Here is a 23,817-nt window from a genome sequence, read left to right as displayed (position 1 = left end):
CCGGGAAAGGAGAGGCGATGTATTGCGCATACACTTTCCCTGAGGGGGCAGGATACCCCCCCAAGGTAAAATATATAAGGTATAAAATATAGCAGGGCAGAGTTGGACTAACTCCATGTAAACTGTGAAGAATGCCATGCCATGAACTAGGTAACCAGGGAAGAGGGATTATTTATTGTCTTACTATTTACTCTCTGTGTAAAGGTGGAGGATTTGTTTTTATTAATGGGAGACTTTTCTGCATTCTCACTTGCCTTGCTTGTGTGTTCCTGTTGCTTGGGGGGAGGGTCTGTTCCACATGTGTTTTGCTCCCACTAGTGCTTGATTCAATATTACACTGCCTTATATCTGGCATCTCTCCTTGCAGGTTTAAATGGCAGTTTTTTATACTGGACATAATGTGGTGTAATATTGAAATGAACAGTAGAGGGAGCAAAATGTGTGAACAGAAAAAAAGTACAAGAAGAAACAAGAATACACAAGTGCTGAAAATGAGAATGTGAGAAAGCTCTGTAATACACCACAGGTTAGTAATACTGGAAGGCAACTGTGGCATCCTTTAATTAAAAATGCAAGTGTAGGCTGTGTGCATGTTTTGTTTGTTGTACAGTTTTGTTTCTTCATGTGCTACTAAACTGTTCTTCCTTATCTTTTATAAACTTTTTCTGTGTTGTATTGTGTTTGGATATGTAGCATTATGTGGGTATCAGCTGCAATACTGAGATGAATTAGACAGGTTTGGAGGTATTTAAAGTCAGTAATCCTTTTTAAAAAGAAATGTATTTCTTATGTGCTGCAAAGTGTTTCTGGTTCAAAGCACACACTGCTGCAGTTCCCTAGAAGGTAAAGTCAAGACTAGTGAAATAAGGGATTCATTGCATCTTAAATAGCTAGGGTTAGAGTCTTTATGGTCACATGAGAACAAGTAGAATTTGGGGAGAAGTTAAGCTGAATAGAGCCTGAGGTATCAGAAGTGCTTGTATTATTGTCATCTCTGTGGCAGGTATAATATCACAACAGAATATTTACCAATGACAATTCCTTCCTGAGTCCCAGACATGAACATAGATGCTGTTTTGGATGGCAACTTGAAGTGTCTAACTGCCAAAAATGGAGAGAGGCGGTATTTAATCATGTCTAACTTTGGCACAGTGAGGTAATTTGAGCTGGTTGTGCAACCTTCAGGAGAGAAGGGTGATGGAGAACGTTGGCGTGGGGTATGAGGCATGGCTTTGGTCTGTTCTGGCTTCTTGATGAACACCCACTCATATCGTTCCATTTCAGGCTGCACCTTTTAAACAAAAAATATATGTCAGATGAACAATCTTACTAACTCATATATCCTGTCTTAATAAAGGCAGCACTGGACTTAGGAAAATTAGTCTAATAAACAATATCACAGCTGCAAGAAAAGACAAAAATGCTAAATCCCCCTTCCCTGATATCAGTGGGGGACTATTGATAGAACTCATTCTGGATGAACAGCTGAAAGATAAATGACCTTTATATCACACAAAGCACCAATAACTGTAATACCTAGCATTCAGCTGTAAGGATGTGGCACAACTAACACTGTCAGTTGGTAGAGCTGGCCAATCAACATCTGCGCATGCAGAAAGCTGTATATCATATACCACCCTACACTTTCAATATAAGGCTACAGCAAATGAGTTTGCTGGTGATGAGTTTGAATGGGTTGTGCAGGCAACGGAAGGTAGGAGAGGTCAGGTCAAAGAGTGACTAAGTAGTTATCTTCTTACTAAACAGAATCATCCCAGTTGTGGAAGCTCTACACAGTATTTCCAACTTTCTGTATAACATTTTATGGTATCATTGACTTTGGGAGGGATTCAACATAGGTGTCATTTGTGTTGGTAATGTCATTATCTGGAGGTACATCTTCTGCAACTGGGCGATGGCAAAGACATTGCTTGCACATATTGTAAAGCAGGGCAGAAAGGACAGAAGCAGAGGCTTATCATCAGGCTATATTCTCCTCTCTCTTGCTGAAAACACAGTCTACCAGAATCAGGTACAATGGCAAAATGTTTATTTCCACATGGTGCCAGGCAGCAGTGAAGGCTGTGGGGGGGGGGGGGGGGGAGCTAGATGCTTAGTAAATAGTAAAGAACATGAACACTCCCACATGCCCATAGCCAGACCCAGTGCTAGGGGTTCTAGTGCTCCAGGCTGAAACCTGCCCCCCCCCAGTGACATCATCGGGGGCATGAGCGCTTGACCCACCTCTGTGCTCGGCCCTCTCTTGCTTCAAAGGGAGCTGGAAAGACCTCTTCCCAGCTCCCTCTGAAGCGGGAGAGGGCTGGGCACAGGGCAGGCCGAGTTGTGCGTTCTTTCAAGAAATATAGATTCTGGTGGCGTAGCCATGTTGGTCTGAAGCAGCAGAATAAAGTTTGAATCTAGTGGCACCTTTGAAGACCAACAAAGCTTTCATGTGCAATAAACTTCACCAGATACAGATGAAACAGAAGTTCCTCAACCCTTACTTATAAGGGGTGGAGTGGTTGTCAGAAATGCCCATTTAGAGTCAAGATACATAAATACTTGGTGATTACAGCTGAAATTGGATGTAAGAAAGATCTGTGAATGGTTGTATAGGGTGGTGTCTTTGCATCCATTGTGTATTTTTACAGTAGTGTCCAGAAATGTATTTCTTGCATAGATCGGTTCATTGTCAGGTTGATAGTGGGGTGAAAATCTGGACATTCAGCAACTTTCACCCCACCATCAACCTGACAATGAACCAAGCTATGCAAGAAATACATTTCCTGGGCACTACTGTAAAAACACACAATGGATGCCCTATACCAGAAACCTATTGACTGACAAACATACCTACATGCCTACAGCCATCATCCTAAGCATACCAAACAAACCATTGTTTACAGCCAGGTGCTATATTACAATCGCATCTGCTCCAATCCTACAGGCAGAGATTCTTACTTGAGGGATCTACAAGAACCCTTTTTGGAATGAAAGTATCCCTCCGATGAAGTCAAGAAACAGATCAACAAAGCCAGAATGATACCCAGGGAAAACCTGCTGCAAGTCAGGCCCAAAAGAGACAATAATAGAACACCATTAGTGGTCACAGCTCTCAACTCAGAACAGTTCAGTGCATCATCAGTGACTTACATCATCTTCTACTAGATAAAGGCAGTTCTCTTTCACAAGTACTGGGGAGCAAACCTTTTCTTGCACACAAATGGCCCCCCAGTTTCAAATTTCTCCTCACAATAATACAACATCAAATTTGAACATGGACACTGGTACCAGAGCTTGCAATAAATCCAGATGCCAATTTTGCTGCCACATACATCCAAACAGCTCAATCACTGGACCTAACAGCATCAACTACACCATCTCAGGCTTATTCACTTCCTTATATTCCAACATTGTGTATGCCATTATATGCCAACAATGCCCTTTGGTCCTCTACACTGGACAAACAGGTCAAATCCTATGCCAAAGAATAAATTCATATAGATCTGACATCAAGAATCACAAAACTGAGAAACCTGTAGGAGAGCATGTCAGTCTTCCAGGACACTCAATGAGTGACCTCAAATTAGCTGTTTTAATACAAAGGAACTTCAGAAACAGATGGAAATGGGAGACAGGTGAATTACAAATTATCACAACACTCCAAACAATGGAACCCTCAGGACTTAACAGAGATATTGCCTTCTTATGTCACTACACATGCTAAGTCACTCAGTTTTCACTTATACTCATAAATCAAACTTTGTTGGTCTTAATGTATTTCTTGCATACATAAATAACTTAGTTCTCATATCTGATGTTAACTGCTTTATTTCCTGTATACCAATTTACTGAAATTTACACATTTTACCTAATGAATTATTCCAATCTTAGCTGTATTTATTGCTTAGTTATGTAGGCATCTCGACTCCAATTAACTCTTCCAGACAACTACCTCCCCCACACCTATATACATTATTGGAGGAAGCATGTTTCAATTAATTTTAAGGGGTGTACATACCAGTTTGGTGTAGTGGTTAAGTGTGCGGACTCTTATCTGGGAGAACCGGGTTTGATTCCTCACTCCTCCACTTGCACCTGCTGGAATGGCCTTGGGTCAGCCATAGTTCTGGCAGAGGTTGTCCTTGAAAGGGCAGCTGCTGTGAGAGCCCTCTCCAGCCCCACCCACCTCACAGGGTGTCTATTGTGGGGGAGGAAGGTAAAGGAGATTGTAAGCCGCTCTGAGACTCTTCGGAGTGGAGGACGGGATATAAATCCAATATCTTCTTCTTAGTTCTCACTTGTATCTAGAATTGAACTTTATTTGGCTTGAACGTACCACTGGACTCAAAACTCATTGTCACATCTGTTTGTTAACTCTTGTAGTTGCATGCTAATTTACTGTCATCCACAGATCTTTTTTACAGCTATAATCACCCAGTATTTACGCATCTTGACTTTAAATGGACCTTCCTGACAACCACCCCACCTCCTATAAGTAAGGGTTGAGGAAATTCTGTTTCATCTGTATCTGAGGAAGTGTGCTTGCACATGAAACCTTATACTGTGAATAAAATTTTGTTGGTCTTAAAAGGTGTTACTGGATTCAAACTCCTTCCTGACAGAATGTATTGTTCTTCTTTTCCCCATAGCCTCTTATTTTTGGGATCTTTGCTCATTTCCTGTTGGTTTCTCTCTACTTTAATGTCCACAGTGACAAGTGAGAATACTGAGCAGAAAACTGGAGAGAAATGTATACCACTTTGGGAATTGTCTCCTCTTTTTGCAGGGAGCCATTTACCTCAGGAATAGGAAGGGCCTTGGGAGGGGGTCAGAAACAAAAAAATGAACTCCCAGTTTTAGCCTGTTAAGTGTCTTTAATGTAACTTACTCAAGCATGTGCAAAATACCTTTTATCAATGACTAACCACTCTCAAGATTGTTGCTTCACCTCCCCAAAATCTGGGTTTAGGGCTAGAGTACTGAAGAGGCCGACTGGTTTAAACTCCCGAACTTCTTGCTACAGAAAATGACTCCAAAATGTCTGACTTCTACAGAAAGTCAAAGGACTTAAAGGGCATAATATTCACGCTGTCAAGTCTTACCATCCCTCAGTAATAATGAATAAAAAGTCTTTGGAAGATATAAATAAATTTGAGTCAAGTACAATCATTTTACATGCTGTTTCATTTATTTTTGGTCTGGTCAATGCTCATGTATTCAAAGCTATGTGATTGCTACTACATAGAGTTATCATATGATATTCTACTATTAATATTGCTATTCAATATGACATTAAGTCTCATCACATGAGCACATCTGAGCCCACCTAATGAGTGTCCAGAGTTAAATACATGTGTTAGTAAAACTAACTCCGCCATCTCCAGGAATTTCCAACTGCTGGGAGGAAAAAAATGACCATTCTTCCATCAGAGGTTTAACAGGATGTTATTTATCAGGTAACTAGAAACAATCTCCATTGTGACAATAAATACAATGGGCTCTAGAAAGATGCTGTGGTCAAAGAATGCAAAGAATAGAGAGGGAAAAGGGGGATTAAGAATGAGAGAAGATGAGTGGTATGGAGGCTAACCCCCCTGGATCACTCCAATTTCCCTCCCAGCCTTGAAAATCTGCCAACCCCCACTGTTGCCATTCGCCCTGCACCGTTGGTAATGGCCCCTTGCTGTGTCACCACCCAGCCCATGGCAGCTTTCCCTGCTAACCCAGTGTTTCCCCTGTATGTGGCATGAAACCGCCGCCCCCCCACCCTGAGCATCGCCTGCCTGACAGCCAGAGTAGAGACTGCATCACTTTCTTGGCGCGTTTTCTTACTGTGGACCTCTGGAAGGCCTTGGGTTGCCAGGGGAGAGTGTTATCATTATCTCCCAGCCCCTCTCATAGTGCTTGTGAGGGAATGTGAGAGTACTTGGGTTGGCATTGTCTTGTGGGGTCCTCATAGGACCAAGGAGGGTGAGAGAGCACTGGTGGCAGTAGCATCTCTCAGGCCCCTTGGGAAAGCTTTGGTTGCTGCAAGAGAATGATGTTGAAGGTTGCAATGTCTCCTGAGTGCTCTATTAGGTCTTGGGAGGGTGCAGGAGAACTTTGTGGGCAGCGTCACTTCTCGGACCTGTGGGAGGGCTCAGGAGGCTGCAGGAGAGGGCAGGGTCCAGCGGCTGCTACCAGGCTGTTTTGGAGGGCTCTTGAGGTGGCAGCAGAGGGCTGTGGTAGTGGGGCTTCAGAAGATTGCATTAGAGTGGTAGCAACATCTTCTAGGCCCTCTTAGAGGGCAAGGGAGAGTGGCAGCAATGGTGGCATTGACAGACTTGGGAGGGTGGGGAGGTCCAATTAAAGAAATATCTGGGGACTTTGGGGGCTGGAGCAAGGAGACATTGGGGCAGAGCCAGGAGCAAGGTTGAGAGAAGCATAATTGAACTCCAAAGGGAGTTCTGGCCACTACATTTAAAGGGACCACACAAATTTTAAATGCCTCCCTCCATTGGAAATAATGGATAGGGGCACCTTCTTTTGGAGTTCATAGAATTGAATCCCTGGTCCAATCTTTCTGAAACTTGGAGGAGTTGAAAACATTTGGAAACTTGAGGAGAGGCACTGAATGCTATGCTGAAAATTTGGTGCCTCTACCTCAAAAAAGTCCACCTAGAGCCCCAGATACCCATGGATCAATTATCCATTATACCCTATGGGAATCGGTCTCCATAGGGAATAATGGAGTGCCCAGCAGACATTCCCCCCGCTTCCTGATGACCCTGAACCAGGGGATCACCCCTACCCCCAACTGGGGATTGTGAAACCCAAACAGAGAATTATGGTAGAGAGTGACAAAAAAACCCCTGCAGTTTTCGTGATAACCAGTCTCAATACAATACAAATACAACAAATTGTTAAGTGTATTGGATACAAACATTCACTCTCCTAAATACAAAAAAATCATAACATACCCTACTAAATGGAACAATGCAGTACAAGGACCTGAATAAAATACTAAATGAGTCCCAAAGGATCAGTCGCTTACAACTAAGTCTGCTGTTCTTGCCATGCCCTAAGGTTGGAAGCTGGATAAAGCACTAATGAAATGGTGGACTCAAAAAGTACTACCTCGTTGCTGCTATTACTACTTTGCCAAGCTGTTCATACATGAAAAGACTGTTATTTCTTCAATCCATCTACGTATGCAAAGATTATTGGGACTTTGAAGATACTTTGACTTTTGGACTGTAACTAATCCTTTGGGACTCATTTAGTATTTTATTAAGGTCCTTGTAATCCACTGTTCCGTTTAGTAGGGTATGTTATGAAATTTTTGTATTTAGGCATCTTAGGGCCCTCACTTCCTCAGGAAGTTGGTTCCATAATAGTGGAGCGGTGACAGAGAAGGCCCGATCCCGGGTGGCCTTCAGTCTGGCCTCCCTTGGCCCAGGGATATTCAACTGGTTTTTCCCAGATGACCTCAGTGCCCTCTGGGGCTCGTATGGGGAGAGACGGTCCCTCAGGTAGGTAGGTCCTCAGCCATATAGGGCTTTAAAGGTAATAACCAGCACTTCGTAGCGAACTCGGTATACCACTGGCAGCCAGTGCAGCCCGCGCAGCCCCGGCTGTATGTGCTCCCATCTTGGGACCCCCAACAACAGCCTAGCCACCGTGTTCTGCACCAGCTGCAGTCACCGAGTTCGGCACAAGGGCAGCCCCATGTAGAGGGCATTGCAGGATAGTATACAGATGCAATTTGAGTCACGGGTTCAAAGGTTACTACATAGTAGCTCTTTTATTATTAAGGAATTTAGGCTATTAAAAACATCTCCCTTTCTCACACTTCTCTGAGACCTGATAAGAACTGTCTGTGTGAATCGGGGAGAGGCACCTCACAGCTTTACCAGCCAGGCTGTAATGTAAACATCCTTGGGCTAGATAGATTGACTGCTTACCCAAACGTTCTAAAGAGGAGGGGGGCAGTGGATACTAGTGGCCTGCTCTCTGTCTAAGAAACCATCATGGCACTTAGAAATATGCATGCTTGACACCAAGGAATGTTCAAACTATTGCACCATTGCACTCATTTCAAGGTCATGTTAAAAATCCTACAAGATAGGCTTCAGCAGTATGTAGATCGGGAACTACCAGAAGTTTAAGCTAGGTTTCGGAGAAGTGGACTAGAGATCAAATTGCCAACATTCTTTGGATTATGGAGAAAGCATGGAGTATCAGAAAAACGTCTATTTCTGCTTCATTGACTACGCTAAAGCCTTTGATTGTGTGGATCACAACAAACTGTGGCAAGTCATTAAAGAGATGCGAGTAGCAGACCATTTCACATGTTTCTTGAGAAACTTGTATAAGGGTCAAGAAGCAACTGTCAGAACGGGATACAGAACTACTGATTGGTTTAGAATACAAAATGGAGTTTGACAAGGATGCATATTGTCACCCTGCTTATTTCATTTATATTCAGAGTACATCATGCGGAATGCCAGCCTGGATGAAGCACAAGCCGGATTTAAGATGGCTGGGGAAAACATCAACAACCTCAGATATGCAGATGACACCACTCTAATGGCAGAAAGTGAGGAGGACCTAAAGAACCTTTTGTTGAGGGTGAAAGAGGAGACCACAAAAGTAGGCTTGAAACTCAACATCAAAAAAACTAAAATCTTGGCATCCGACCCCATCACACCTTGGCAAATAGAAGGGGAAGACATGGAAGTAGTGACAGACTTCACATTTCTGGGATCCAAGATCACTGCAGATGGTGACTGTAGCCATGAAATTAAAAGACGTTTACTCCTTGGGAAGACAGCTATGGCGAACCTAGGCAGTATAATAAAAAGTAGAGACATCACCCTGCCAACAAAAGTGCAGAAGAATAGATGCTTTCGAGCTGTGGTGCCATAAAAGAATCTTGAGAGTCCCTTGGACTGCAAGAAGATCAAATCAGTCAATCCTAAGGGAAATCAACCCTGACTGTTCCCTAGAAGGTCAGATGCTGAAGCTCAAATACTTTGGCCACCAAATAAGAAGGGAGCACTCACTGGAGAAGAGCCTGATGCTGGGAAAGACAGAAGGCAAAAGAAGAAAGGGACAGCAAAAGAGGAGATGGCTGGACAGCATTACTGATGTAACTAACATGAATTTGTGCAGACTTCGGAGGGTGATGGCAGACAGAAGGGTCTGGCATGACTTTGTCCATGGGGTTGCAAAGAGTCAGAATTGACTGTGAGACTAAGCAACAACAATATTACAGACAGGTCTGTCTCTTCCACTAGGTAAATTAGGCATTTGCTTAGGGTGCCGGCCCTGGGGGTGCGCCAAATCAGGCGCCCCTCACCTAACTTTTCACTTTAAAAGGTTCCATGCCAAGCACTAGCTAGGAATCTCCATTCATTATGGAGCAGAGGATTCCTGCCATTTGAGTAGGGACTCCTAGCTAATGCCTGCCCTCTTCGCTCCTTTCCCCTCCTTCATCGCTTCACTCTCCCTCCAAGCTTTCCTACTTCCCACCCTCTCTGATTTGCTCTATCCCCGCCCTCTTCACTCCTTCCCCTCGGGGTAGCAAAGCACACCAAGACTGGCTTTAATCCTGAGCGTCATCGGCTTGAGCGTCAAATATCCTGAGCGTCATCGGTGTTTGCCCTCTGCAGGGCCCCCCAAAAGGCAATATGGACCACCATATGCCATACACCCCGATGTTCAGGGATCTCTGCCCTTCGAGAGGACATGTACTGTTTCATGGTCCAAAGAGCGGTTCTTTAAATTTTAAAAAGTTTATTGATTTAAACTACAAAAAAGAAGCATTGCAGAAGATACATAAAAAGAGGGGGGAAGAGGGAAAAGGGGCCTTTACAGAGTGGGAAAAACAGAAACAGAAACCAGTACAAATATATCAATTATAATTCTGCCTCCCAATAAAATGTTCAAATCTTTCTACCTACAAGTATAAAAATCTCCTTAAATATTACCGTCCTTTCTTTTTTTACCATAATAATAAAAAAGAATAATTCTTTTAATAAACTAGTAAAGCAATGTAAATCTAAACAGTTCTTCTTAAACACAAATTAAATATAACCAGTTAATAAAAAAGATTTTTTTTTTCAAGACTGTCTCAACGTCAAATTTATCTAATTTAATTTACGCCTATAATAAGCACAAATTAAGTTGTTAATTTAGCAAAATCCTTATTAAAAGAAGCACATGAAAATACTTTCTTTGTCCATAGCAAATTACATGAGATACATCAAACACCTGAATGCTTTGTCTATCTCCGTCTAAACCATTTCTCCTGCTAACATATTAAAGCAAGTCTGCCAAATTACCAAGTCTACCAAATTCCACAGCAGTTATGCTATCTGCCTTTTCACCCTTGATCCTATTCTTAGAAACAGTCTCACTAAATAGGCAAACTGTCAATACATCTACTATATAGAGAATTATGTTAACTACGCTCATTAACATCACTTCTTCAAGGTCTCTTTTATTCTTTTAAAGTTTAACATCTGTTCATTATTAATGGTTACATGTTTGCTTATTCACCAGGAAGAAGACAAAGAAGAAGATATTGGATTTATATCCCGCCCTCCACTCCAAAGAGTCTCAGAGTGGCTCACAATCTCCTTTACCTTCCTCCCCCACAAAAGACACCTTGTGAGGTGGGTGGGGCTGGAGAGGGCTCCCACAGCAGCTGCCCTTTCAAGGACAACCTCTGTCAGAGCCATGGCTGACTCAAGGCCATGCTAGCAGGTGCAAGTGGAGGAGTGGGGAATCAAACTTGGTTCTCCCAGATAAGAGTCCGCACACTTAACTACTACACCAAACTGGTGTAGAAAAAGAAAAGGACCCAGATTCCAGAGTCCTTCTTCCCAAGAACTGAAAACTTTTAAGTTCCTTTGATTTCTTCACCCAAATTTTATCAGAGGCAGCCCATTTATCCACAGTTTATCTTTTAGTATCACCTTTCACTTCTTAGCCAGAGTTCCTTGTTCAGCCATTCACCAAAGCAGAAGCAAAAAATCCAAAAACCTTTTTCCGGATGGCCTTCCAAATCCAAATTTATTGATGGAAGTGCAGTTTTTCTCTTTTCAACATGGTGTGCCCCTTCAACCACAGGGGGAAGAATTCATCGCCATTTTTCCTTCTCCACTTGATTTTACTGCAGTTTAACTTCCAGGGTAGTTTTGAAAGTGCGTCAGAAGAGACCATCTTATTTTTCCCTTGTTTACTTCGCATAGTAACAGTTTCCCCTTCTACTTTCACTGCCATCAATCCACTCTCTTTAGTACTGGACCCCTGTAGATTTACCATTTCATTAGTTGTCAGATCTTCTTCCCTTAAATCATTAGCTGTCAGCATAAAATAATCTCTAAGAAGCTGAGTAAATGAGATAAAATCTTCCTTCAAAGATCTGAGATTTGCATAAATATCTTTTCCATGTGCCATTTCATTAAACGGAGCCATATCAAAACTCAGTCTTTTAAATCAGATTATATATTCAAAACTCAGTCTCTTAGAACAGATTGTATTTTTGCTTCTCTCCTGTTAGTCCCCGTTCTACAACAGCTTCAACCCCTTTTAGAAAGCATTCTTTCAGTTACAGACAGGTAAGTAAGTAAGTAAGTAAGTAACATTTTATTTATATCCCGCCCTCCCCCGCCAAGCAGGCTCAGGGCGGCTAACAACAGCAAAATAACAATACATTTAACAAAACATTAAATTAACCGCAAACCGATTAATACATTAGTTAAAACAGTTACTAAGTCTAAAAACATTAAGTTAAATCTGACAGTACCGTTATTAATCGACGCTATGCCTGTCAATTTGTGTAATGATGGCGGATCTCCAGACTGGACCATTTTGATGTTTCTTTGTGGACTTGGTCAGCCGTTCATGAATGCCTGTTTGAAAAGGGTGGTCTTGCAGGCCCTGCGGAACTGATCAAGGTTCTGCAGGGCCCGCACCTGGACAGGTAATAGAGACAGAGCTCTTTTCTGTGTATCTCCTTGTCAGCCGATGTAACTTTCCTGAATAAAATGCTTAGCTGAACTGTCGCCATCTTGAAACGCTGTTACTAACCATGAGAAAAGACCTTGCATATCAAAGTAGAAAGTTGTAGATTGTTGCCAATGCTTGATGTGAACATTTCTTCCCCTTGATACTAACAAAGGCAGAAATTCCCCCTTTGCAGATAAAGCGCCTTCAGGGACAACTGCCTGGCCATCCCCGGAAGACTAACAGTAACAATAAGATAAGAGAGGGAGACCGTGTGAATCTTTGCACCTCAACTCAGCAATGTTTAGAATTGTGGCTTTGTATAGTTTCCTTTGATGTACCCCAATATAGCATGCCATCTACTGCTACAATGTATCAGTCTCAATCTTCCTTTGTTATGATGCTTATGGATTTGCAACAATTCAAGGTCTGGTCAATTTGAGATCCCATCGTCTGACACTCCTTTGTGTTCAGATCTTATTGCAAATTCTTGATAATCTCTTTGATATATATATCCAATTAAAGTCCGGGTCAATTTTAATAGTTAAATTCAATCCAGTTTGAATAGTTAAGACTGCTCATAGTGTTTTGAGGCCTTTTGAGCTGATCTTTGAGCTAATCTTTTGTCATTATGCAGAGTGACACATCAGGGGGTAGAGTTAGAAAAAACACCTACTTGTTAAGTAGAGTCGTCGCTTTAGAAGTGGAAAACTGTTGCTTTAAAGATGTACTGGAGAAAGTGAAAGCATAAAAGCAATTGGGAGTTCTTCTTTTCCTGCTGATATACGGATTTCATGGTCGCGGAGCTTCAGGACGCATGATGAGCACAGAGGGCAGTTGCTGCTGACCCCCTCCCCCCCGTGAAGTTCCCATGCTGAAGAAAAAGCCCTCCAGGCTTTTCCTATGGAGGCATCACTTCTGTGATACCCCTCCAACGGCTGGACTCAGAGTTGCCGCAGGGAGAAGATCTGCAGGCAACTCTGAAGACAAGATGATGGATCCCAGAAGTCCCAAAGAGCGGTTCTTGTGCCAGCTGCTCCAAAACAAGATGCCCCCAGGACACTCAAAGAGGCAGACACTGGGGCCAGGTTGTATCCCCAAACAATATCTGGACCACCCCAAGTGACACATTTCCTCACTCAGGACACTATCCCCTGCAAGAAGACATGCAGTGGTACCTGGTCCAAACACGCCCGGTCCTGCGCCACAAGCTTCCACCTAGAAGCCTCTATTCCAAAGGAGATTTTTAATAAGAAACTACTGTAAAAACCACTGTAAAGGCCTGTCTTCAAAGTGCTAATGTACCACACCCAAGTCCCAAACATCATTCTAGTTTGCTCTTTCAATTTGTTGATTTCACTATTTTGCAGTCAAAATAATGGCAAACTAGAATGATGTTTGGGACTTGGGTGTGGTACATTAGTATCAAAGGTGAGGTAAGAATCCATTGAGCCCTGATGGGTTCATCATAGTGAATTTGAGAATGAATTCAAATTTAGAAATTTCAGTTTGTTACCATGAATTGAAGTTTGGAGGACTGTTAATCCCTATTCAGAACCAAAATGACTTTAACCCTAATGGGATCTGCAGGCTGGCAGAGGTTCCTTTATCTAGTGTACTTTGAAAGACAGTGTCAAGCATTGTATACCTCTTCTATATTGCTGAAGTCAGACCTTAGAATTGTTATTCTTATGTTAGAGAATTTAGATGGTAGAAATGTTACTAACCCAAAGTTAAAATGTGAGCACATCAAAGTAGCAGCCCCCACCTTTCTTCTTTCGCTTTTACTAACAGACTCAGGAAGGTCCTCTTTGAAGATAAGACCTCCTGGGACTTGTTCCCAGGCCTGGAAAGACTTGAACCCAGGATGTGCTAGCCGCAATATAGATAAGGAACCGAGAGTGTGAATTTCACACGTGAATGTAGAATTATTTATAGAACCTTTGATGTGCCATTTTAAAGCTTGTATTCTAGTGTTACAAAGTATCAGTTCCAATCTTCAGCTCGAATGAGCCACATGGATTATCAATAAACCTAACTTTGTTCATAATCCAAGGACTGGTTATTTTGAAATCTCCTGCTTGACATTTTGGGACTGATCCTTTATTAAGAGTTCATCTGACCTGGCAACTTTTAAGCCGGACGGCTGAAAGAGCACCAGATAACAGAGAACCTACTGATCCGTTCGAAGGAGTAGAAGTACGGACTTCCCCCTGGCACATCATTGGGACTCGAAGAGTCGAGGCCGCGGATCCCGGCTACATGTACAGCAGTTATTCATCACCCCGCAGAAGTGGGAGCTGCGCACCTCCACAGCCCTAATGGACAAGGCGCCAGCACGCCATTAAATCATCCTATCGAGGCCAGTGAGAGGGAGCAAAAGCGGCGGGAACCCCGGGAGAGGCCGAGAGGATTGCCCCATAAGAGATAACAAGTGGAGTGGACCCGACCGGAGGACAGCTTTCCAGCTAGGTCTGAGTCGGAGGAGGAAGATGGGAGCAACCCGAAAGAGCCAGACATCCTGGAAACTGTAAGAGGAGAAATGACTGCTGTGGCAAGGGAGCTACGGGACGAGATCCAAGCCAATGCCACATCCATGGCACAAGAGATGCAGATCGATTGGATGCTGAGGCATGACTTTGGGAGATCCCCGCTAGCTCCATCAGCTGCGCCAGTGCCAGTACCCCCGGCACCACCACCTGTGCCAGCACCCCCAGTGGCCCCTGGGCAACCAGGAGGCCCCGCGCCACCAGCGGGACCCTCAGCCCCTCGAGACTACAGGAGGGGGGGAGAACTGGATGCCACCTTTGACAGCGACCCCGAAGAAGTGGAGTACTTCACCATTCAAGCCAATAGTTACATGCACTATTGGGGGAACAAGTTCCCTGATGAGTTCAGCCGAATAGATTACCTCGGGTCAAAACTGAAGGGAGGAGCTAGAAGGTGGTATGTAAGCCTGTACGAGATGAGGGGCCCCGAGCTTGACACCATGGGCGGGTTCCTGCAGGCACTGCTAACGCAATACGAAGACCCCCTTCAGGAAACCCGGGCCATCACGGCCCTGCGCGAGATGCAGCAAAGGGCGAAATCTGTGTGTGAGTATGCGGCCGATTTCTGGGCCGGCTCAGCCAAAGTATGAGGATGGAGTGAGATGATGAAGATCGAGGAGTTCCAGAGAGGGCTAAACATGAGCCTGCTGGACTGAGTCCTGCAGCAAGCCCACTCTACCACCCTAGTGGGATGGGTACAACTGGCAGGTGAGGTAGAGACCAACATGAAGCGGGTGGCCCTCCAACGCCAACTGCAGCAAGGGGGAAAGGGGGGATGTGAGGCTCAGTTGGGGGTCAAGCCAGATGGGAAGAAGAACGCAGCCCAGGGGGGAATGCCAAAACCTCCCCAGGGGCACAAGTGCTTCCGATGTGGTGATCCAAATCACTTGGCAGCCAACTGCCCAGAGAAACCTCTAGCCCCCCCTTACTCTGAAACCCATGGTGGCAAGACTGAAGAAGACTTAAACCAGACCCAAGGAATCGGTTCGGGGAAGCACTGCAATGTCAGCGGTGCTAGACGAGGATACTATAATTATGGACACATCCAGTGAGGAGTCTTGGGGAACAGAGCTGGCGGAAAACAAGAGCGACCTGCACTGAGAGGTGCCGGGAGGCAGGTCGTGGATCTAACAGCACCATCGAGGGTAAGAGTGACTGGATCCTTATTTTTTGTACCATTGACATTGTTGAAACAAAAGCTTAGACACTTTATCCATGCCTGAGCCCTAATCGACTCAGGGTGCATGAGGGAGATTATCACCCCAAAATGAGTGGACGCTTTAGGACTGCTGCGGAAGCCCCTACCCCACCCGATTCAATTTGAGCAAATGGAAGGGTCCGTAATGAGGGGGGAGCCTTGTGTAGAAGAGGCTCAGGGAGTACCAATTGGGATAAAGGACCGCTGGAACATAGAAGTGTTCGTGATTGCCCCCTCCTCCTCCTTCGACGTGGTATTAGGGGTCGGGTGGCTAACTAAGCACAAACCGGACATACAATGGGGAGACCAAAGGATAGATTTCACCGACAGAAAGTGCAAACACCATCACTGACTAGGGGCCTGGGGACCTAATCCTCCCCCCAGGAACGGAAAAATGTGTGTGCCGGTGGAAGAGATTCGTTCTATCCCCAAAGAGTACAGAGACTTGCGCAAAGTATTCAGTGAGGAGGAGGCGAATGAGCTTCCCCTGCACCAAAGCACCAATTGCGCGATTGAACTAATCCCCGGCCAGGAACTACCTAAAGCCAAGCTATATTCCATGGGGTCGGCTGAGATAGCAGAACTACAGAAGTTCATAGACAAAAACCTCAAAAGAGGCTTTATCTGGCCGGCCGCTGCCCCGCATGCTGCACCGGTGCTTTTCCAGAAAAAGAAGGACGGGAGCCTTAGGCTTTGTACTGATTTTTGTGGGATAAATGGGATTTCGACGTCCAATGTGTATCCCATCCCCTTGATTAAAGATCTACTGAGTATGGTGTCCGAGGGATCCATTTTCACAAAACTGGACCTGAGGGACGCGTACTTTAGAATGCGGCTCAAAGAGGGGGACGAATGGAAGACAGCTTTCAACACCCCACTGGGGCAGTTTGAGTATCTGGTAATGCCTTTTGGATTACAGGGAGCCCCAGGGGTGTTCATGAACTTTATCAATGAGGTTCTGAGAGAATACTTGTACAAAGGGGTGGTGGTGTACCTGGATGACACCATTATCTATTCCAAAGATCTGGCTTCCCAAGTTCCGTTAGTGAGGAAGGTGCTCGCCACCTTGTATGAGCACAAGTTGTGTGCGAAACTATCCAAGTGTGAGTTCTATCAAACCAAACTTGACTACCTAGGGTTCAGAGTTTCTGGGAAGGGGCTTGCCATGGACCCGGCCAAAATCCAGGCAGTATTAGATTGGGCACCCCTGAGGACACATAGACAGCTACAATCCTTCCTCAGGTTCACAATTTTTTACAGAACCTTCATTCAGGGTTTTGCCCAGGTGATGTTGCCCCTAACGGACTTACTTAAAACTAAGGGGAAGGGACCGGAGGCAAAAAAGCCGGGAGAGAAGTTGGCATGGACTCCCGCTTGCCAAAAAGCTTTCGAGAAACATAAACGGCTGTTTACAAGTGAACCAGTGTTAAGCAATCCTGATGAACTTAAGCTGTTCATGGTCCAATGCGACACCTTCGATGTGGCCGTAGGAGCCATATTAATGCAAAGAGACTCGGAAGGGATACAACCATGTGCCTACATTTCTAAAAAATTTTCACAAGAGCAGCGCAACTGGTCGGTGTGGGACAAGGAGGCATTTGCAGTGACTTTTGCATTGAAAACATGGCGGCCCTGGCTAGAGGGGGCGAGGGTGCCATTTGAGATCTGGACCCATCATAAGAACCTAGAAGCGCTGACTGGTCAGAGGAAATTAACTGAAAAGCAGATTCGGTGGGCGGGATTCTTTGCGAAGTTCGACTTCACTCTGAAGCACATTCCCGGGGCAAAGAATTTCCTAGCCGATGCTCTATCCAGGTTGCCTCAGCATGAGAGTCAGAGGGAGGAAGTGATGGATTCCATCATTCCCCCCAGCACGGTGGCTGGAGCTGTGACTACCCGGTCAGGGAAGAAAAAAGAAATGCCCGAGATGTTGGGGGGGGGGGTAATAGACTAATAGAAGAAGCAGAACGAGAGGGTGAAGGGAAACCAGAAGGATTAATTAAAGGGACCGTGGGCTTTTGGTATCACAATGGAAAACTATATGTGCCAAAAGTACTGAGGCAGGAAGTATTACAACACTGTCATTGTAATAAACTGTCGGGCCACTTTGGTTATGTAAGGATGTTGCATTTGGTTAATAGACAATTCTGGTGGCCTCAAATGAAGAAGGATATTTCAGAATTTGTAACTTCTTGCCCAGTGTGTATAATGGCAAAGAAGCGAGGTGGGAAACCCCCCGGGCTCCTTCAACCCACTTAGACTGCAGAGCGGCCATGGTCTGTAATGTCTATGCACTTTATAGTGGAACTGCCAGCTTCTCAGGGCAGAATCGTAATACTGGTAGTAGTGGACACCTTTTCAAAGCAAGCGCATTTCATTCCGTGCAAAAAGCTGCCCTCAGCAAAGGGGCATACCTATTCTTCCAACACACTGTTAGAGTCCACTCATTCCCCAATAAGGTCATTAGTGACTGCGGCCCGCAGTTCGTTGCCAACTTCTGGTGGGAGTTCTGCAAACTGACAAGAATGGAACAGGGGTTGAGCTCCGCCTATTACCCTCAGACAGACGGGCAGACAGAATGCATAAACGTGCTTCTAGAACAGTATTCACGGTGCTATGTGAATTATCAACAGACCAATTGGGTGGAACTACTGCCGTTTGCAGAATATGGATACTGTCAGACTCTGGAAAGCTTATGATATGATGCTAATATTATAGCCTAAACTGCTGTGAGCTGCTTGTCCGGACCTACTCCATTTTCTAACATCTGCTACTAACCCCAATGTAGAAACCTTGCATATCAAAGTAGAATTGAAATTGTTATTAACCCTGCTGTGAGTTCCTGTCCTTGGTACTAACACTTGCAACAATCCTTTGAAGATAAAATGCCTCGGGGCAGCTAGAAGCTATTCCTGTGAGAACGGGAACCACAGAGAGATAAGAAGGACCTAACTTGTGAAATGTATCACCATACTGTGGGAATGTAGTTTTGTTTAGAAAAGCCTTTGATGTAATCTTAGTTAAAATGTCTATGCACTAAAGGGAGGGCATCAGTTCCAATGAATCCTTGTTCAGAACCTCTGGATTATCAAAAATGAAGCCTTAACATTGTAATCAATGGAAGCCTGCTTATTTTGAATTTCCATCATCTGACAGATACAACAATAGCCTCCATAGCTCAAGCAAAGCCTCCCCGTTCAAAATTGTGAATGGCTACGAAGGGAAACCATTCCCCTGCTACCTGAGGACAATGGAAACAAAAACCCCTTCTCTTGTAAGCAGTGGTGGGAGACGCTAGGAAAGGGGTGGACTGTAATCCAAGAAAACCTGGATGCTGCCAAACGGGACTATAAAGCACATTATGACAAGAAGCACGCCCCAGAATGGGACTTTAAAGTAGGAGAGACTGTGTTCCTATCTACAAAAAACCTGCCATTGCCACAAACCTCCAGGAAACTTGCTTACAAATATCTGGGACCCTTTAAGATAAAAAGGTTATAAATAAAGCGACTGTAGAACTAGAATTGCCAAAACTGTTTAGTAAAATTCATCCTGTTTTCCATTGCAGCCTTCTTCGGCGAGATCCGGGGGCTATGAGTTGGCACCCTCGCCTGCTGGAGCCCAAACCTATTCAAGTAAAGGGTCAGAGTCATCATGAGGTGCAGGAGATATTGGATGCGAGAGAGAAAAAGGGGGTATTATACTTCTTAGTGCGCTGGAAGTATTTTCCCCCTAGTTGTGATGAGTGGGTGAAAGCATCTGACCTCCGAGCCCCACTCCTCCTCAAAAGACAAACCCCGAGCAAGAGCTTAGGGGGGGGGCAGTATGTCAAGTATTGTATACTCCTTCTATATTACAGAAGTCAGACCTTAGAATTGTTATTTTTAGATTAGAGAATTTAGATTGCAGAAATGTTAGTAACCCAAAGTTAAAATGCAAGCACATCAAAGTAGCAACCCCCACCTTTCTTCTTTCACTTTTACTAACAAATGCAGGAATGTCCTCTTTGAAGATAAGACCTCCTGGGACTTGTTCCCAGGCCTAGCAAGGCCTGAACCCAGGATGTGCTAGCCGCAATGTAGATAAGGAATCCAGAGTGTGAATTTCACATGTGAATGTAGAATTGTTTATAGAACCTTTGATGTGCCATTTTAAAGCTTGTAATTCTAGTGTTACAGAGTATCAGTCCCAATCTTCAGCTCGAATAAGCCACATGGATTATCAATAAACTTAACTTTGTTTCAAAATCCAAGGACATGTTATTTTAAAATATCATGCTTGACAGTGGAGGTGTATGGCATGTGGTGGTTCATATTGCTTTTTGGGGTGTGGAGGGTAATCAGTCAAAATAGTTCCTTAGTCAAATTTCCTTTGAAATACAGGCTTCTAGGTGGCACCCCAATTGGAAGCTTTTGGTTTCGGAACCATTGTTTGGACCAGGCAGCACTGCATGTCTTCTTGAAGGGGACAGTGTCCCGAGCACAGGGATGTGTCAATTGGGGTGGTCCAAACATTATTTTGGGTGTCCTGGGGGCACCTTGTTTTGGAGAAGCTGGCACAAGAACCATTCATTGGACCATGAGGCAGCACTTGTCTTCTTGAAGGGTGGAGTCCCCTGAACAAGGAAGTGTTTGATGTATGGGGGTCCAGACCTTATTTTATGGTTCAGAACTTTCAATCTCTCTTCAGTGTTTTTGGTTGAATTCACGAATAAGGAATGAATAAGGATCTGCGAATAAGGAACCAACTTCAGCCTCCCAAACATTGATGGCTACTTTGGATGGGATAGAAAGTGGCATAGTATAGCAATGGCAAACCATCTTTACTTCTCAATTGTTTGAAATCCCCTTGCTGGCATCTATATGTTGGCTATATGTTGGCTATGCAGTGGCATATGACTCCCATTTTTAAATCTACTTTTCAGCTTTTTCCACAAACCAGGACATCCCTCATATCTGTAGAAAGGTATCTCCTATCTCTTTGTGGCTCCTAGCTCTACCTAGGGAACTTGCAGAAACTATTGGGGAGGGGCGGTGGCTCAGTGGTAGAGCATCTGCTTGGGAAGCAGAAGGTCCCAGGTTCAATCCCTGGCATCTCCAAAAAAAGAGTCCAGGCAAATAGGTGTGATAAACCTCAGCTTCAGACCCTGGAGAGCTGCTGCCGGTCTGAGAAGACAATACTGACTTTGATGGACCAAAGGTCTGAATCAGTATAAGGCAGCTTCATATGTTCATATATGTTCATATTGTTTGGTTAATAACTTTTCTGGCCTATTCCAGAGACATTGTGGCCTGGAAAGAGGAAATGAATACACAATATTTCTAGAGGTATTTTAACTTGCAACAGGTTAATAAGGGCACAGTATTTCTGCATTTGGATTTCTAAAATGTTGTTCTGGAGCGCATTCAATGAATCCCACGTTTTTTGGTGCTACGCTTTCTTATTAAATGCCCATTCCAGCTTGTAGGTGTTCTGGAGTAATTTTGGCCTGAAACAGGAAAATAACAGAATGACATTTTTGCATTTGTATTTCCAAAACGTTCTTCCATTGTTTAAAGCCTGTTCTGAGGTGTTCTGGAGGCATTTTGGCCCGGAATGGGGTAATACGGACATTTGAGTTCTGCTTTTTCATTTCTAAAATATTGTTCTGGAGTGTCTGTGATGCATGCCAGTGTTTTTTGAGGCAGCCCAGGTTGCTTGATGCCCGTTCTGGCATGTTCTGGGGTGTTCCAGAGCCATTTTAGCCCAGAACGGGGTAATAAGGATGTGTTACTTCCACTTTTTCTGTTTTAGAATATTGTTCTGAAGTGTCTGTGATGCATGCCAGTGTTTTTTGTGGCAGCCCAGGTTGTTTGATGCCTGTTCCGGGGTGTTCTGGAGGCATTTTGGCCCGGAACAGGGTAATAAGGATGTGTTACTTCCACTTTTTCTGTTTTAGAATATTGTTCTGAAGTGTCTGTGATGCATGCCAGTGTTTTTTGTGGCAGCCCAAGTTGCTTGATGCCTGTTCCGGCCTGTTCCGGGGTGTTCTGGAGCCATTTTGGCCTGCAACGGGGTAATAAGGATGTGTGAGTTCCCCTTTTTCCATTGTAGAATATTGCTCTCAAGTGTCTGTGATGCATGCCAGTGTTTTTTGTGGCAGCCCAGGTTGTTTGATGCCTGTTCCAGGGTGTTCCAGAGGCATTTTGGCATAGAACGGGGTAATATGGACTTGTGAGTTCCGCTTTTTTTGTTCTAGAATATTGTTCTGAGTGTCTGTGATGCATCCCAGTGTATTTTGTGACAATCTACATTGTTTTATGCCCGTTCCGGGCTGTTCTGGCCTGTCCCGACTTTTACCTTGTCTCCCAACTTTCTGCCCAGTCCTCCACTGGCAGCAGCTGCTGTCTCTTGCCTCTCTTGTTGCTTGGCAAGGCAAGCCAGCCTTCAGTTCCCCAGTTCTGAAGCCAGCAAGGCAAGCCCTGCACCACCCTCCAATCCTATGCCAGAGATTACCCAGCACAAGCTGAAGGTTGTGGGAGTTCTTTTGTAGCCAGCTCAAATGAGCAAAAGAGGGCCCCGTGGTGCAGAGTGTTAAAGCTGCAGTACTGCAGTCCGATGCTCTGCTCTGCTCACAACCTGAGTTCGATCCCTGGTGGAAGCTGGGTTTTCAGGAAGCTGCCTCGAGGTTGACTTAGCCTTCCATCCTTCCGAGGTCGGTAAAATGAGTACCCAGCTTACTGGGGGGAAATGTAGATGACTGGGGAAGTGTTGTGTCTTGCAATGCGGTCCAGAAGTTATTGCGCAGAGGTGACCAGAGGAAGTCCGCTGGTCGCTCGATGTAGCGCACGAAACTACCCTGCCAATCAAGATCCGGGCGGGAAGTTTAACTGGCCAGGATTGGACCTGGCTAGACTGAAGGTTGTTCCGGGGGTTTGTATATATAGTGGGACCCAGCCCGCATTTCCCTCTCTTGTGATGTACCCGCTAATAAAGTATGTTGCCTTCAGCACGTCTCGTCTCCCAGTACATTACAGGAAGGCAATGGCAAACCACCCTGCAAAAAGTTTGCGGTGAAAACGTTGTGAAAGCAACATCACCCCAGAGTCGGAAACGACTGGTGCTAGCACAGGGGACCTTTCCTCCTCTCAAATGAGCAAGCAGGAGTCAAAGTGTGGGTGAGTCAAGATGGAGAGGACCGGAGGATGAAGCTTTTCTCATTCCCCTGCAGCATTGAAAGGGTTAATGTGAGCGAGTTGCTTCCTAGAGAGGCCCAGCAAGAGACAAGGAAAAGAAGAAAAGGTCTTTTCCAGGGGAGAGGGGGAAGCTGTGCTGTTGAATGGCCAAAGAGAACAGGGAGGGCTTCAGATTTGCAATGGGAGGAAAAAAGCATTGCAGTCAGATGCTGGGGAAACTTTACTTATGAGTAAATTGGGGTAATCTTTTAAGTCTTGGAAGAGAGAAATGCAGGTGTTGTGTATTTTTGGCAAGGGGTGGGTGTTTCAGCTGATAGGGATCCACTGGCTTGTGGGGGGGGGGCACCAGAAATTAGCCTTGTCTGGGGCGCAAGATAGTCTAGGGCTGGCCCTGACTACAGATCAAGAGAATTCAATCAGAAACTGCTCCCCCACATCCACATCCTTAAAAACAGCTACGTTTGGTAGGCTAAGTGTAAAAGCAAATGGTTCTTCATGGTGGCAAGTAATTTTTGACTCACTGTGAAAACAAAACATTCTCCTGTACCAAAGAAGCTTGATGCTCCCCCACTTTTTTTCCTTTCACTCCAGTCTGAGGAGAGAAATGCTCCACACACCTGCATGTGAGGGAGAGAGAATACAAGAACTTTCATAATTTATGATTATTAGACATCAGAAAGACCTACAGTGCCAAAAATGTATTTTCACAAACACAAGGTAGTTGTTTTTTATTAAAAACTCAGATTCTAACAACCCATTTCTAATGGGATGCGGCACTTTACCATGAGATAAACCAACATAATGTTACAAAGTTTAATGTTACCCCTTTATGATAACATGATATGCTGGTAAGAAGAGGAAGACCACAGATTTATATCCTGCCCTTCACTCTGAATCA

General features: G+C 44.5%; 1 protein-coding gene across 1 annotated transcript in view; it reads right to left on the bottom strand.

The window, feature by feature from the left end:
- Positions 1 to 23,817, bottom strand: part of LOC132581415 (TBC1 domain family member 24-like) — a 53,046-nt gene that overhangs the window by 15,394 nt on the left and 13,835 nt on the right. The window contains exons 5-6 of the mRNA XM_060252656.1: positions 23,441 to 23,536; positions 1,030 to 1,291 (exon numbers count right to left, since the gene is read on the bottom strand). Coding sequence (XP_060108639.1) covers positions 1,030 to 1,291; positions 23,441 to 23,536 — 358 coding nt within the window. The remainder of the gene's footprint in view (positions 1 to 1,029; positions 1,292 to 23,440; positions 23,537 to 23,817) is intronic.

The sequence above is a fragment of the Heteronotia binoei genome, chromosome 13 (assembly GCF_032191835.1).
Source record: "Heteronotia binoei isolate CCM8104 ecotype False Entrance Well chromosome 13, APGP_CSIRO_Hbin_v1, whole genome shotgun sequence".
In the NCBI taxonomy this organism is placed as follows: domain Eukaryota; kingdom Metazoa; phylum Chordata; class Lepidosauria; order Squamata; family Gekkonidae; genus Heteronotia; species Heteronotia binoei.
This window is presented reverse-complemented; position numbering and strand designations above follow the sequence as displayed.